Here is a 15366-nt window from a genome sequence, read left to right on the forward strand (position 1 = left end):
TCGATCTCTTGACCTCGTGATCCACCCGCCTTGGCCTCCCAAAGTGCTGGGATTATAGGCGTGAGCCACCGCGCCCAGCCCACTGTCAGTTTTTAAATTTTATTTATTTATTTATTTTGGTGATAGGGTCTTGCTCTGTCACTCAGGCTGCAGTGCAGTGGCGTGATCTCAGCTCACTGCAACATTCGTCTCCCAAGTTTAAGCAATTCTCCTGCTTCAGGCTCCCGAGTAGCTGGGACTATAGGCATGCACCACCATGCCCGGTTACTTTTTTGTATTTTTAGTAGAGACAGGGTTTCACCATATTGGTCAGGCTGGTCTCAAACTCCTGACTGCAAATGATCTGCCCACCTTGGGCTCCCAAAGTGTTGGGATTACAGGCATGAGTCTCCGTGCCGGGCAATGTATTTCTTAGTAGAGATAGGGTTTCGCCATGTTGGCCAGGCTGGTCTTGAACTCCTGAACTCTTTTTTTTTTTTTTAAAATGGGATTTCACCATGTTGGTCAGGCTGGTCTTGAACTTCTGACCTCAGGTGATCCGCCTGCCTTGGCCTCCAAAGTGTTTGGATTACAGGTGTGAGCCACCACGCCCGGCCAAACTCCTGACCTCTTGATCTGCCTGCCTCAGTCTCCCAAAGTCCTGGGATTACAGGTGTGAGCCACTGTGCCTGGCCCACTTCTCAGGAATCTTAAACTCTTGGGAGGCTGAGGTGGGAGAATCACCTGAACCTGTGAGGCAGAGGTTGCAGTGAGCAGGGATGTCACCACTGCTCTCCAGCCTGGGCAACAGAGCAAGAATCTGTCTCAAAAAACAAATAAAACTTTCTAATTATTATACAAAGATTTTCATCATTTTCTACATATTTTAGTTGATGGCTGATACAGTATTATCATGAGCTATTTACAGCAGTTAGGTAGTCCCCATTATCTGAGGGGAATATACTGTAAGGCCCCCAGTGGATGACTGAAACTGCTGACGGCACTGAGCCCTGTATACACTACGTTGGTTGATGAGAAGGCTGCTAAGTAACTAACGTAACTAACGGGCTGGTGGTGTATAAAGTGTGGATACTGTGGAAAAAAGAACAGTTCATGTCCCAGGCAGGATAGCACAAGTTCCATCATGGTACTGAGAACTGCATTCAATCTTAAGACTTATGAACTATTTCTGGAATTTTAAACAGGCCTTAACTTCACATAAATACATATGAATGACAGATGTCACTATGGTCCAGGCGTAGTCTTGTGTCTGTACAAAAATGTCATGTGTTTTCCGTATTCATTTAAGTAATGTAATATAGCATTAACTGCTGTTGCAGCATGCAGAGTTAGACCTTGGAAAATAATTGCTTCTCTAGAAGGACAAGACATGTAAGGTTGCCACTTACAGATATTTCTAGTACCCTTCCCGGAGACTAGATCTCCAGAGTTTAAGTTTCATGAGAAGTGGACTGGACGCAGTGGCTCATACCTGTAATCCCAGCACTTTGAGAGGCCAAGGCAGGCAGATCACCTGATTGTGCAAAGTGCTTGATCCACCTACCTCGGCCTCCCAAAGTGCTGGGATTACAGGCATGAGCCACCATGCCCAGCCAGCACTTGACTCATTTTGCTAACGAAACTGAAAACTAGACATGCCCAGGATCACACAGGTTGTTAGTGGTAGGGCTGGAGCAGGAACTTGCATTTTGACTCTTAAGTTCATATATTTCCACAGGTTACTGCTGAGAGTAAGCAGGTGAATCTGTCCCTTAGGCAGGGGTACATTTGGACTAAATGCAGGTTAGAGATCTGTGAAGTTGTATCGTCAAAATAGAGGATAGGCCGGGCATGGTGGCTTATGCCTATAATCCCAGCCCTTTGGGAGACTGCAGTGGGCAGGTCAGCTGATGTCAGGAGTTCAAGACCAGCCTGGCCAGCATGATGAAACCCTGTCTCTACTAAAAATACAAAAATTAGTCAGACGTGGTGGCAGACACCTGTAATCACAGCTACTTCGGAGGCTGAGGCAGGAGAATCATTTGAACCCGGGACTTGGAGGTTGTAGTGAGATGAGATTGGGAGGCTGAGGTGGGAGGATTTCTTGGGCTTGGTAGGTCAAAGCTGCAGTGAACCATGATTGCACCACTGCACTCTAGCCTGTGCAACAGAGCAAGACCCAGTTAAAAAAAAAAAAGGTGTAATATACAAGGAGCTTCATTTAACTGGCATTATTGGTGATGTGTACAGCTCAAAATAATTCTTCCCTTACATGGGCCCACACCAAAGGAGGACTGTCAGTGAACAACTTTTTTTTTTTTTTAATGAGACAGGGTCTTGCTCTGTTGTCCAGGTTGGAGTACAGTGGGGCGATCTTGATTCACTGCAACTTCTGCCTCCCAGTTTCAAGTGATATTAAGTAGCTGGAATTACAAGTGCATTACCACCATGCCTGGTTAATTTTTATATTTTTAGTAGAGATGGGTTTTTGTCATGTTGCCCAGGCTGGTCTCAAACTCCTAATCTCAGGTGATCCACCAGCCTTGGCCTCCCCAGAGTGCTGGGATTAACAGGCGTGAGCTCCCATGCCTGGCCAACAAGATCTTTTTAAATCTGGTGGTTGCTGATAATCATGCTTATGCTATTGGTGTGAAGAGAAATGCGGAATCACCCCAGCTCCTCCAACTAAACAGAGACTGGTTCCCTTCTTTTATTCTTGGGTACTGTGCTACAGGGAGAGAGAGAGGAAGTGATGAGTAAGGATTTTTTTCCCCCTCAGCTGTCCTCAGTAGTCTTCAGCTTCTCTTGAAGTGCAGTTTACTGTATACTACCGTATACATTCTTATCATTGGATTATCTCATCTTGTAGCCACGTAACCTTATCTTCCATTGTCTACTGCTCTGACAATGCCACTTGCATCCTTCGGGTTGTAGCCTTCAACTATATTATGGTACATGCCATCCCTTCATTTTACAATAGTTTATCGTAGTGCTGGGTGTCATTTCATTCACATTGCTCAGTAAACTTGTGATAGTGAAACAGATAAAATAGAAAGATCTGCTATGAAGAACTTAATTTTAAAGTCCTGGAAGACTGTTGTATTGGCTCCTAGGCTTAGCTGTATCTGATAGAGCCTCCGAATACGTGATTTAAGTAAGGTAGACATTTATTTTTCATTCACAGGGAAGTGAACCAGTATGGTAGTTCTGCTATGTTAAATCTGACCTCTCTTGTTTCTCCAGCATTCCTGGGGTGTTGCTCTTATATGCCTGGCCCAAGACGATCCACTCCCACTTTTACATCCATTCAGCAAGCAGGGGGAAAATGCCTGACCTGGAAGTTGCCTGTGTCATTTCCGGTCACTTCCCATTGGTCAGAATTTAGTCACCTGGTAGTATCCTAGCTATAGGTTTGGGTTGGAAATGTGTTTCTTCTGGGCAGTTGTATGCCCAGCTGAAAATCTGTTATATAGCAGGAAGGAGAAATTAATGTTGGGGAAACAACCAGACATCTCTGCTACAATCGAGACTTTGTTTTGTATTTCTTTGAGTGCTACACAGTACTTAACACTGTGGCTTATCCCTAAGGTCTGAATAAATTCTTCTCATTAGTTCTTTTGTATGAAAGACTGAAGGTCTTTGGATCTTGGATTACCTGCTGCTGGGGCAATAAGTACCCTAAAATATTATTCATAGAAATGTTTCCTTTTTAATCTGGTCAATAACAGATTTAACCTATACTTATAACTTGTTTTCCAATAGTCTGCAAAAAATTAAAAAATAGGAAGAAGCCCGGCACAGTGACTCACACCTATCATCCCAGCACTTTGGGAGGCTGAGGTGAGAGGATCACTGGAGCCCAGGAATTTGAGACTAATGTGGACAACATAATGAGACTCCTATCTCTACAAAAAATTAAAAAGCCAGGCATGGAGGCACACACCTGTAGTCCCAGCTACTCTGGCGGCTGAGGTGGGTGGATCGCTTGAACCCAGGAGTTTGAGGCTGCAGTAAGCCAGGATTGCACCACTGCATTTCAGCCTGGGTGCCAGAGCAAGGCACTGTCTCCAAAACAAAAACAAAAACAAAACCCACGAAGAACCCTTCTGTTGTTATCTGGTATTATAAATGTAAGTGAGCAGCAATTCCAGTAGCTTAAAGGGTAGAGAGTCGGCAGTCAAGCTATTTTGTCTGCCATGATTGTACAGCCCTCAGTGTTGGTTAGACAGTCATTTTGGGACCATCGTTGTGATTTTGGCCATGTCTGCCTGTCAATACTAAGCTTTACTTAATATGTCTCCTTAAGTCTACTTTAAATTGACTTCTTGGCTGGGTAGAGTGTCTCATACCTGTAATCCTAGCACTTTGGGAGGCTGAGAGACAGGTGGATCTTTGAGCTCAGGAGTTCAAGACCGGCCTGGGCAACATGATGAAACCCCATCTCTCTAAAAAATACAAAAATTAGCTGGGTATGGTGATGCATGCCTGTAGTCCCAGCTACTCAGGAGGCTGAGGTGGGAGGATGTCTTGAGCCCAAGAGATAGAGGTTGCAGTGAGCTGAGATTGCGCCACTGTACTCCAACGTGGGTGATAGAGCCAGACCTTGTCTTAAGTAAATTAATTAATAGACTTCTTAAGCTTAGCCTCCTTCTAAACAAGAATTCATTAAAATACAGATTTATTGTTTTAAAGTATACATTAAATACATAATTACTAAAATTAATATGTCCTTTTCACTACCTATAAACATCTTTAATACCAGTGATACATACTCACACTTAGGGAAATAGTTTTTTATTCATTCCTTAGGCCCCACTAGTAGTTTTTTGTAAACTTCTCCTAAATCTACAGCTACTAGGTGGCTCTGAATTTTTTTTTTTTTTTTGGAGAGAGAGTTTCACTCTGTCACCCAGGCTGGAGTGCAGTGGTGCTATCTCAGCCCACTGCCACCTCCACCTCCTGGGTTCAAGCAATTCTCCTCCCTTAGCCTCTGGAGTACCTGGGATTGCAGGCGCCCACCACCATGCCTGGCTAGTTTTTGTATTTTTAGTAGAGACAGGATTTCACCATGTTGGACCAGGCTGTCTCCTGACCTCAGGTGATCTGCTCACCTTGGCCTCCCAAAGTGCTGGGATTATAGGCATGAGCCACCACGCCCGCCCTGAATGAATTTCTTTCTTGCTTTCTTGCTCCTTCCCTCCCCTCCCCTCCCTCATTCCTTTTTTCCTTTCCCCTGTCCTTTCCTTTCCTTATAGGGTCTCGCTATGTTGGCAAAGTTGGTCTTGAACACCTGGCCTCAAGCAATCCTCCCATCTCAGCCTCTTTAGGTGCTGGGAGTATAGGCGTGAATGCTGTGCCTGGCCTGGATTTCAAATTAGTTAATTAACTTTGTGTTTTGGTAGATAAACTCTGATAGGGAAGGTATAATACTAGTTAGTGCTTAATTTTGAACTATAGAATTAATTGCTTCTAAAACATTTTGAGTTATTGCTAATGATCTGCAAAGCACAACCACCTAAAGATCTTTTTTTGAGCTTATCTCTAGGATCTGTTGGGTAATATGCTGAACCTTCATATGCCTTCATTTCCTTCTTTTTTTTTTTTTGAGACAGAATCTTGCTCTGCCACCGAGGCTGGAGTGCAGTGGTGCGATCACAGCTCACTGCAGTTTCTGCCTCCTGGGGTTAAAGCAGTTCCCCCTTAGCCTCTGGAGAAGCGGGCACAAAGGGTTGCCCCACAACCCGGGAATTTTTTTTTTTTTTTTTTTTTTTTTTGTATTTTTAGTAGAGACAAAGCTTCACTATGTTGGCCAGGCTGGTCTTAAATTCCTGACCTCAGGTGATCCACCTGCCTTGGCCTCCCAAAGTGCTGGGATTACAGGTGTGAGTCACTGAGCCTGGCCATTTCCTTCTTTTTAAAATGGAGCAGTATTATTTATATCATAGAGATGTTCTGAAGATTAAATAATACATATAGAAAGCTTAGCAGTGGCAAACACACTTTAAAAAGTGTGTTTGATAGACATTTGATAATTATTGATAGACGTTTGATTTCCACTTTTGGACTGTTTTGAGTAAAGCTGATATGAACTTTCTGTTTTTGAGATAGAGTCTTGCAATATTGTCCATGTTGGTCTTGAACTCCTGGGCTCAAGTAATCTTCCTGCCTCAGCCCTCCAAGTAGCTGGGACTACACATGTGAGCTATCATGCCTAACTCTACATTTTTGTATATATATTTTTTGGTGGACATAGGCATTCATTTCTCTTAGGTGTATACCTAGGAGAATTGCCAGATCACAGATATATTTAATTTCTGTAGTTACTGCCAAACAGTTTTTTGAAGTCGCTGTAGTATTTTGTGCTCCTATCAGAAGGTGTGAAAATTCCAGTTGCTCCATACCCTGTCCCATAGTTGATATTGTCAGTCTTTTAAATTTTAGCCATTCTGATGGGCAGGTAGTGGTATTTTATTGTAGTTTTAATTTACATTTCGCTGTTAAGTAATGATATGGAAGCACCTTTTTTTTTTGAGACGGAATCTCGCTCTGTTGCCCAGGCTGGAGTCCAGTGGCATGATCTCAGCTCACTGCAGCCTCTGCCTCCTGGGCTCAAGTGATTCTCCTGCCTCAGCCTCCTGAGTAGCTGGGATTATAGGTGCGTGCCACCACGCCCAGCTAATTTTTGTATTTTTAGTAGAGACGGGGTTTCACCATGTTGGTCAGGCTGGTCTCAAACTCCTGACCTCGTGATCCACCTGCCTTGGCCCCTCAAAGTGCTGAGATTACAGGCGTGAGCCACCCCACTCGGCTGGAATCACCTTTTAATAGGATTTGTATATCTTTTTGTGTGTGTGTGTGGGAAGTGCCTGTTTACAGTCTTTTATTCATCATTATTATTTTAAAACTTGTAATGTTCGTTTTTTTTCTTATGGATTGCTATGTTGATGCTGGATGTGGGTCCTTTGGAAATAGATATTGTGAATACTCTTTCCTAGCCTATGGCTTGCACTTTTACTTATTGAAGTCTTTAAGTGAACAAAAATTTAATTCCAATGAAGTCTCTGTTGTCATTTTATTTTCTTTTATGGTTAGTACTTTTTTTTTTTGAGACAGGGTCTTATCTGTCACCCAGATAGGAGTGCAATGGCATGATCTTGGCTCACTGCAACCTTTGCCTCCCAGGTTCAAGTTATTCTCATGCCTCAGCCTCCTGGGCAGCTGGGACTTACAGGTGTGCACCACCACACCTGACTAATTTTTGTATTTTTTGGTAGAGGTAGGGTTTGGTCATGTTGGCCAGGCTCGTCTTGAACTCCTGACCTCAAGTGATCAACCCACCTCGGCCTGTCAAAGTGCTGGGATTACAGGGGCGAACCACTGTGCCTGGCCTTTCTATGGTTAGTTCTTTTGTGTTCATTTCGTTTTGTTTTGTTTTGTCACCTAGGCTGGAGTACAGTGGTGCGATCATAGCTCACTGTAACCTCAAAACCCTGGGTTCAAGCAGTCTTCCTGCCTTAGCTTCCCACTACTACAGTCTTCCTGCCTTAGCTTCCCAAGTAGCTAGGACTACAGGTGTACACCACTACAGGAGTGCAATGGTGCAATCTTGACTCACTGCAACCTCCACCTCCCGGGTTCAAGCAATTCTTCTGTCTCAGCCTCCCAAGTAGCTGGAATTATAGATACCTGCACCCAGCTAATTTTTGTATTTGTTAGTAGAGACAGGGTTTTGCCATGTTGGCCAGTCTTGAACTCCTGACCTTAGGTGATCCACTCGCTTTGGCCTCCCGAAGTGCTGGGGTTACAGGCATGAGCCACCACACCCACCTTTTTTTTTTTTTTTTTTTTTGAGATGGAGTCTTGCACTGTCGCCCAGGCTGTAGTGCTGTGGCACGATCTCGGCTCCCTGCAGTCCCCACCTCCTGGGTTCAACTAATTTTCCTGCCTCAGCCTCCTGAGTAGCTGGGACTACAGGTGTGCGCTGCCATGCCCAGCTAATTTTTTTTTTTTGTATTTTTAGTAGAGACGGGGTTTTACCATGTTGGCCAGGATGGTCTCGATCTCTTGACCTCGTGATCCACCTGCCTCGGCCTCCCAAAGTGTTGGGATTACAGGCATGAGCCACTGTGCCTAGCCTGGTTTTTTTTTTTTAGATGGAGTTTTGCTCTCGTCACCCAGGCTGGAGTGCAATGACGTGATCTCAGCTCACTGCAACCTCCGCCTACTGGGTTCAAGCGATTCTCCTGCCTCAGCCTCCCAAGAAGCTGGGATTACAGGCATGCGCCACCACGTCTGACCAATTTTGTATTTTGAGTAGAGACGGGGCTTCACCATGTTGGCTATGCTGGTCTCAATCTCCCGACCTCAGGTGATCTGCCCACCTTGGCCTTCCAAAGTGCTGGGATTATAGGCGTGAGCTACTTCACCCGGCTGCTAATTTTTTTAATTTTGTAGAGCTGGGTTTCACTGTTTCCCAGGGTAGTCTCAAACTCCTAGCCTCAAGTTATCCTGCTTTGGTTTCCCAAAATGCTGGGATTATAGGCCTGAGCCACTGAGCCCAGCCTTGTGCCCTGTTTAAGAAGTTTTTGTTTTCCTCACATTCAAAAACATATTTAAAAAATTTGACACTATTTTTTTTTTCTCTACATGAACATAGGTGATGCCATGGAGAGCAGCAAGCCTGAACCAGTGCAGGTTGTTTTGGTTCAGAAAGAACAACATTCCTTTGAGCTAGATGAGAAAGCCTTGGCCAGCATCCTCTTGCAGGACCACATCCGAGATCTTGATGTGGTGGTGGTTTCAGTGGCTGGTGCCTTCCGAAAGGGCAAGTCTTTCATTCTGGATTTTATGCTACGATACTTATATTCTCAGGTAAGATAGAATTATTTTATTTCAAGTAAAAGGTGAGACTTTAATGTTCAAAAATGCAAAATAAGCTCATAGATTATCCTTGATGCATAAAATTTTCAATTAAGATTTAATGGAAATTTCTTACTTCTCCTGTAGAAGGAAAGTGGCCGTTCAAATTGGTTGGGTGACCCAGAAGAACCGTTAACAGGATTTTCATGGAGGGGGGGTTCTGATCCAGAAACCACTGGGATTCAGATCTGGAGTGAAGTTTTCACTGTGGTGAAGCCAGGTGGGGAGAAGGTAAGGATGAAAATGACATACAGATTAACAAAAACAACTACAAAATATGAACTTGGGCATGTACTGTGTTAATCCAATTAAAAAACCTTTTATCACATAATTTAAAGTAAGTAAAGTAAGAATTAATGTTAAAAGTCTCTGTTTTGTCCTGAAATTTCAGTTTGTTGTAGATAAATAGGATTTTCTGACACAGATATGAGAAGTTATAGCTCTGATGTTGAGCTGTAGTCTCGTTGGTCTGCTGATTGCTTTAATTTTTTTGGAAAAGCATTTTTGCTAAAGGCTGTGCAGACTTTTTCCTTTGTACTTAGCAGTACTTTATGTTGTATTGCTTAGAGCCATGTAGGAATTTAAGATTCAATTAAAAATTATTAATCTGTTGCTGACTCTGTTAATTCCTATTTCAACATGTTTTTCCTTGAATAATTCAGGTTACAACTTCTTGTGTATGACAGCTTTCCTTCACATACTATTTTTGTGGGTGTGTGTGTATCCAGCTTGGGGAGAATTTAAAAAACACGTAGCTTTTTAATTTGTTTGAAACAAACTGTTTCTGCCTGTTCTGCCTGTTACATTTTGTGTTCTTTACCAACTAAGGAAGCCAATGGCATTTTGAGTTTTATATTGTGTTTTCCACTGGTATATACCTATTGATTTGTTTGTGCCTTTTATTAACTGCAATTTTCTGAAAATTTTTTTAGTAAAAGGAAAGAAGATGTGAAAACAGAAACCTTTTATCAAAGCGAATGATTTAAACATATTGATTGTCTTTAAGATACTTTTTTTTTTTTTTTTTTTTTTTTGAAACGGAGTTTCGCTCTTGTTACCCAGGCTGGAGTGCAATGGCACGATCTTGGCTCACCGCAACCTCCGCCTCCTGGGTTCAGGCAATTCTCCTGCCTCAGCCTCCTGAGTAGCTGGGATTACAGGCACACGCCACCATGCCCAGCTGAACTTTTGTATTTGTAGTAGAGACGGGGTTTCACCATGTTGACCAGGATGGTCTCGATCTCTTGACCTCGTGATCCACCCGCCTAGGCCTCCCAAAGTGCTGGGATTACAGGCTTGAGCCACCGCGCCCGGCCTAAGATTCTTAAAAAAATGCATGAATATAGTTTGAGAGGCCATACTGAAAGTCTTCTAACAGAAAGCAGTTGTCATATGCGTTATTCTCCTCTCTGCGTCATTTTTGCTTCCCAGAGGCTGATGTTCTTACCTGTTATCACTTTTGTTCTTTACTTCCTTACTCCTGTATGAGTGGCACAGGCCTAGCCGCTGTTGTTCTGGGAGTTGAGCAGGGAAATGACATTGGCAATCTCACTCTTCAGAAAGTGGGCATTCACTACCCCCCAGCTATCCGTAGGGCTTTTTATCCCCAGTCTCATCCATGCCAGATAAGGTATGGCCATAGAGCCTCTCCACAGATTTCTCTGTAAGGGTTAGGAGGAGTAAGTCATGTGTTTCTTTCTTTTTTTAGAGATAGAGTCTTGCTCTGTCATCCAGGCTGGAGTGCAGTGGCCCGATTTTGGCTCACCGCAACCTCTGCTTCTTGGGTTCAAGTGATTCTCTTGCCTCAGCCTCCTGAGTAGCTGGGATTACAGGTGCATTTCACCTTGGCCTCCCAAAGTGCTGGGACTACAGGCGTGAGCCACCGCACACGGTTGTCATGTGTTTCTTATGCAGACTGTTTCATCCATTTCATCTGTTTTAACTCCATCCTACAAGTATGCTTTCACAGCTATTTGTGCTTTTTTTTGGTTTTGTTTTTTTTTGAGATGGAGTCCCGCTCTGTCACTTAGGCTGGTGTGCAATGGCGCGATCTCAGTTCACTGCAATCTCCACCTCCACCTCTCGGATTTAGGGAATTCTCCTGCTTCAGCCTCCCGAGTAGTTGGGATTACAAGTGTGCACCACCACATTTAGCTAATTTTTATATTTGTAGTAGACATGGGGTTTCACCATCTTGACCAGGCTGGTCTTGAACTCCTGACCTCAGGTGATCCTCCGCCTCTCGAAGTTCTGGGATTACAGGTGTGGGCCACCGCATCTGGCCAGGAACTTTTTAGGAAAAAGAGAATAGGTCAGGTGTGGTGGCTCATGCCTGTAATCCCAGCTCTTTGGGAGGCTGAGGTGGGAGAATCACTTGAGGCCAAGAGTTTGAGACCAGCCTGTGCAACATAGTGAGACCCCATCTCTACAAGAAATAAAATAAGCTGAGTGTGATGGCACTTACCTGTAATCCCAGCTACTTGGGAAGGCTGAGGTGGGAGGATGACTTGAGCCCAGGAGGTCAAGAGTGAGACTCTGTCTTAAAAAAAAGAAAAAGAAAAGAAAAAGGAGAATATAGGATAATGAGTTATAGTATTGAAATTTTTAATTTTTTTTTTTTGAGACAAATTCTCATTCTTGTTGTCCAGGCTAGAGTGCAGTGGTGTGATCTTGGCTACTGCAACCTCCGCCTCCTGGGTTCAAGTCATTCTCCTACCTCAGCCTCCCAAGTAGCTGGGATTACAGGCATACGCCACCACGCCTGGCTAATTTTTGTATTTTTAGTAGAGGAAGGGTTTCACCATCTTGGCCAGGCTGGTCTTGAACTCCTGACCTCGTGATCCACCCATCTTGGCCTCCCAAAGTGCTGGGATTACAGGCATGAGCCACTGTGCCCAGCCTAGTCTTTTAATTTTTAAAATAATTTTTATTGAGATAAAATTGACATTCCATTTCTTTCCTCCCAGCTTTTGTGCCATGGTCACTTATTTTTATTTTATTTTATTTTATTTTTTTTTGGAGACGGAGTTTCGCTCTTGTTACCCAGGCTGGAGTGCAATGGCGCGATCTCGGCTCACCGCAACCTCCGCCTCCTGGGTTCAGGCAATTCTCCTGCCTCAGCCTCCTGAGTAGCTGGGATTACAGGCACGCACCACCATGCCCAGCTGATTTTTTGTAGTTTTAGTAGAGACGGGGTTTCAGCGTGTTGACCAGTATGGTCTCGATCTCTTGACCTCGTGATCCACCCGCCTCGGCCTCCCAAAGTGCTGGGATTACAGGCGTGAGCCACCGTGCCTGGCCTATTTTATTTTTTGAGACAAGGTCTCCTCTGTCTCCCAGACTGGAGTGCAGTGACATGATCATGGTTCACTATAGCCTCGACTTCCCACGCTCAGGTGATCTTCCCACCTCAGCCTCCTGAACAGCTGGAACTACAGGCATTGCTCCACTGTGCCCAGCTAATTTTTTATATTTTTTATAGAGATGGGGTTTTGCCATGTTGCCCAGTCTGGAACAGTCAGTTATCTTAAAGACATTTAAATTAAAGAGTCATGTGTTACCCATGTAGTTACCATTAGCCTTGCTCTTTATTTTTCAATTTGTCTGGTGTCATTTTCCCTTCAGCCTGAAGGACTTCCTTTTATATTTTGAAGCACTGATCTGTTGGTACTGAATTCTTTTAGCCTTCATACATCTGAAAAATCTTTATTTTGCCTTTCTTTTGGAAAATATTTACTCTGAGTATAGAATTCTAGGCCGACATATTTTTCTCAGTACTTTAAAGGTGTTGCCCCATTTTTGCTGACATTGTTTCTTTTTTTTTTTTTTTTTTTTTTGAGACGGAGTCTGCTCTTGCTCAGGCTAGAGTGCAGTGATACAATCTTGACTCACTGCACCCTCTGCCTCCTGGGTTCAAGCAATTTTCCTGTCTCAGCCTTCCAAGTAGCTGGGAGTATAGGCGCATGCCACCACACTCAGCTAATTTTTGTATTTTTAGTAGAGATGGGGGTTTCACCATATTGGTTAGGCTGGTCTCGATCTCCTGACCTCAGGTTATCCACCTGCCTTGGCCTCCCAAAGTGCTGGGATTACAGGCATGAGCCACTGTGCCCAGCCTGCTAACATTGTTTCTGACAAGAAATATACTGTTATTTTTATTTTTGTTCTGTCGTACCTAATACAACTTTTTTGTCTGGTGGTTTTTTTTTTTTTAATTAAAAATGTACAAAAAAATACATAGATATTTTTGGTACATAGATATATATATTTATGGGGTATGTCTGATTGCTTTTAAGATTTTCTCTTGGCCGGGCATGGTGGCTTACACCTGTAATCCCAGCACTTTGGGAGGCCAAGGCGGGTGGATCACTTGAGGTCAGGAGTTCGAAACCAGTCTGTCCAACATGGCGAAACCCCGTCTCTACTAAAAATACAAAATTAGCCGGGCGTGGTGGTGCATGCCTGTAATCCCAGCTACTCGGGAGGCTGAGGCAGGAGAATCGCTTGAACCTGGGAGGCGTAGGTTGTAGTGAGCCAATATTGTGCCTCTGCACTCCAGCCTGGGCAACAAAAGCAAAACTCTATCTGAAAAAAAAAAAAAAAAGATTTTCTATTTATCATTGTTTTTGAGCAAATTATGATGTGTTTTGGTGTAGTTCATCTTACTAGTGTGTGGGTTTTGTTGAGCTTCTTGAATTTGCAGACATATAATTTTTGTCAAATTTGGACTTTTTTTTTTTTTTTTTTTTTTTTTTTTTTTTTTTTTTTTTTTTTTTTGAGATGGAGTCTCGCTTTGTTGCCCAGGCTGGAGTGTAGTGGCTCAGTCTTGGCTCACTGCAATGTCAGCCTACCGGGTTCAAGCAATTCTACTGCCTCAACCTCCTGAGTAGCTGGAATTATAGGCGCACACCTCGATGCCTGGCTAATTTTTTGTATTTTTAGTAGAGACAGGGTTTCACTGTGTTGCCCAGGCTGGTCTTGAACTCCTCAGCTCAGGCAATCTCCCCCTACCCCGTCATTCTTCCAAAGTGCTTGGATTAAAGGTGTGAGCCACTGTGCACGGCCAAATTTGGACACTTTTGAGGTTATTATTTCTTCAAATTTGGTCTCTTATTCCCTTTGGAGACTCCTATTGCACATGTATCTCACTGCTTGAAGTTGTTCCACAGCTTGTTGATGCTTTGTTCATTTAAAAAAATTATTGGGCCGGGCATGGTGGTGCATGCCTGTAATCCCAGCACTTTGGGAGGTCAAGGTGGGTGGATCACCTGAGGTCAGGAGTTCCAGACCAGTCTGACCAACATAGTGAAACCGCATCTCTGCTGAATACAGAAAATTAGCCAGGTGTGGTGGCGCATGCCTGTAATCCCAGCTACTTGGGAGGCTAAGGCAGGAAAATCACTTGAACTCAGGAGGTGGAGGTTGCAGTGAGCTGAGATCACGTCACTGCACTCCAGCCTGGGCAACAAGAGCAAAACTCCATCTCAAAAAAAGAAAACGAATGAATGAATGAATGGAGGCTGAGGTGAGCAGATCATGAGGTCAGGAGATTGAGACCATCCTGGCCAACATGGTGAAACCCCATCTCTATTAAAAATACAAAAATTAGCTGTGTGTGGCAGCGCATGCCTGTAATCCCAGCTACTCGGGAGGCTGAGGCAGGAGAATTGCTTGAACTCAGGAGGCAGAGGTTGCAGTGAGCTGAGATCGCACCACTGCACTCCCAGCCTGGGTGACAGAGCAAGACTCTGTCTCAAAAAAAAAAAAAAAAAATCTTATTTTTCTCTGTTTTCTTGTGGACAGTTTTTAGGTATTCAAGTTTACTAATCTTTTATAACCTGCCAGTGTATTAATCCTGTCCAGTATATTTTTCATTTCAGACATTGTAATTTTCATCTCTAGCAGTTAAATTTAGGACTTTTTAAATCTTTTTTTTCTTTTAGATGATTCAGTTTCTGCCTTCACTTTTAGTGTCTTTTATGTCACTTTTTGAATATATGTAGTACAGTTATACAGAATACTGTTTTAAAGTTGTTTTTGGCTAGGCATGGTGGCTCATGCCTGAAATTCTAGCACTTTGGGAGGTGAGGCAGGCGGATCACTTGAGGTCAGGAGTTTGAGACCAGCCAGGCTAACATGGTGAAACCCTGCCTCTACTAAAAATAAAATTAGTTGGGTGTGGTGGTGGGTACCTGTAATCCCAGCTACTCAAAAAGCAGAGGAAGGAGAATTGCTTGAACCCAGGAGGTGGAGGTTGCAGTGAGCTGAGATCGCGCCACTGCGCTCCAGCGTGGCGACAGAGTAAGACTCTGTGTTAAAAAAAGAAAAGTTGTTTTCTGTTAATTTTAACATCTGTGTTCTGAGTCAGTTTTGATTTATTTTTCTCCTCATTTGGGTTATATTTTTCTGCTTCTTGTATGTCTGCAAATTTTTTTTTTTTTTTTTTTTTTTTTTTTTTTTTTTTTTTTT

At 43.4% G+C, this 15366-nt stretch overlaps 1 protein-coding gene across 1 annotated transcript in view; it reads left to right on the top strand.

Moving 5' to 3' along the window:
* ATL3 (atlastin GTPase 3) overlaps positions 1 to 15366 on the top strand; it is a 51440-nt gene that overhangs the window by 3945 nt on the left and 32129 nt on the right. Inside the window, exons 2-3 of the mRNA XM_032283045.1 lie at positions 8636 to 8850; positions 8986 to 9129. Coding sequence (XP_032138936.1) covers positions 8636 to 8850; positions 8986 to 9129 — 359 coding nt within the window. The remainder of the gene's footprint in view (positions 1 to 8635; positions 8851 to 8985; positions 9130 to 15366) is intronic.

Source organism: Sapajus apella, unplaced genomic scaffold, assembly GCF_009761245.1.
Source record: "Sapajus apella isolate SASKATOON/1434 unplaced genomic scaffold, GSC_monkey_1.0 scaffold14, whole genome shotgun sequence".
NCBI classification, from domain to species: Eukaryota; Metazoa; Chordata; class Mammalia; order Primates; family Cebidae; genus Sapajus; species Sapajus apella.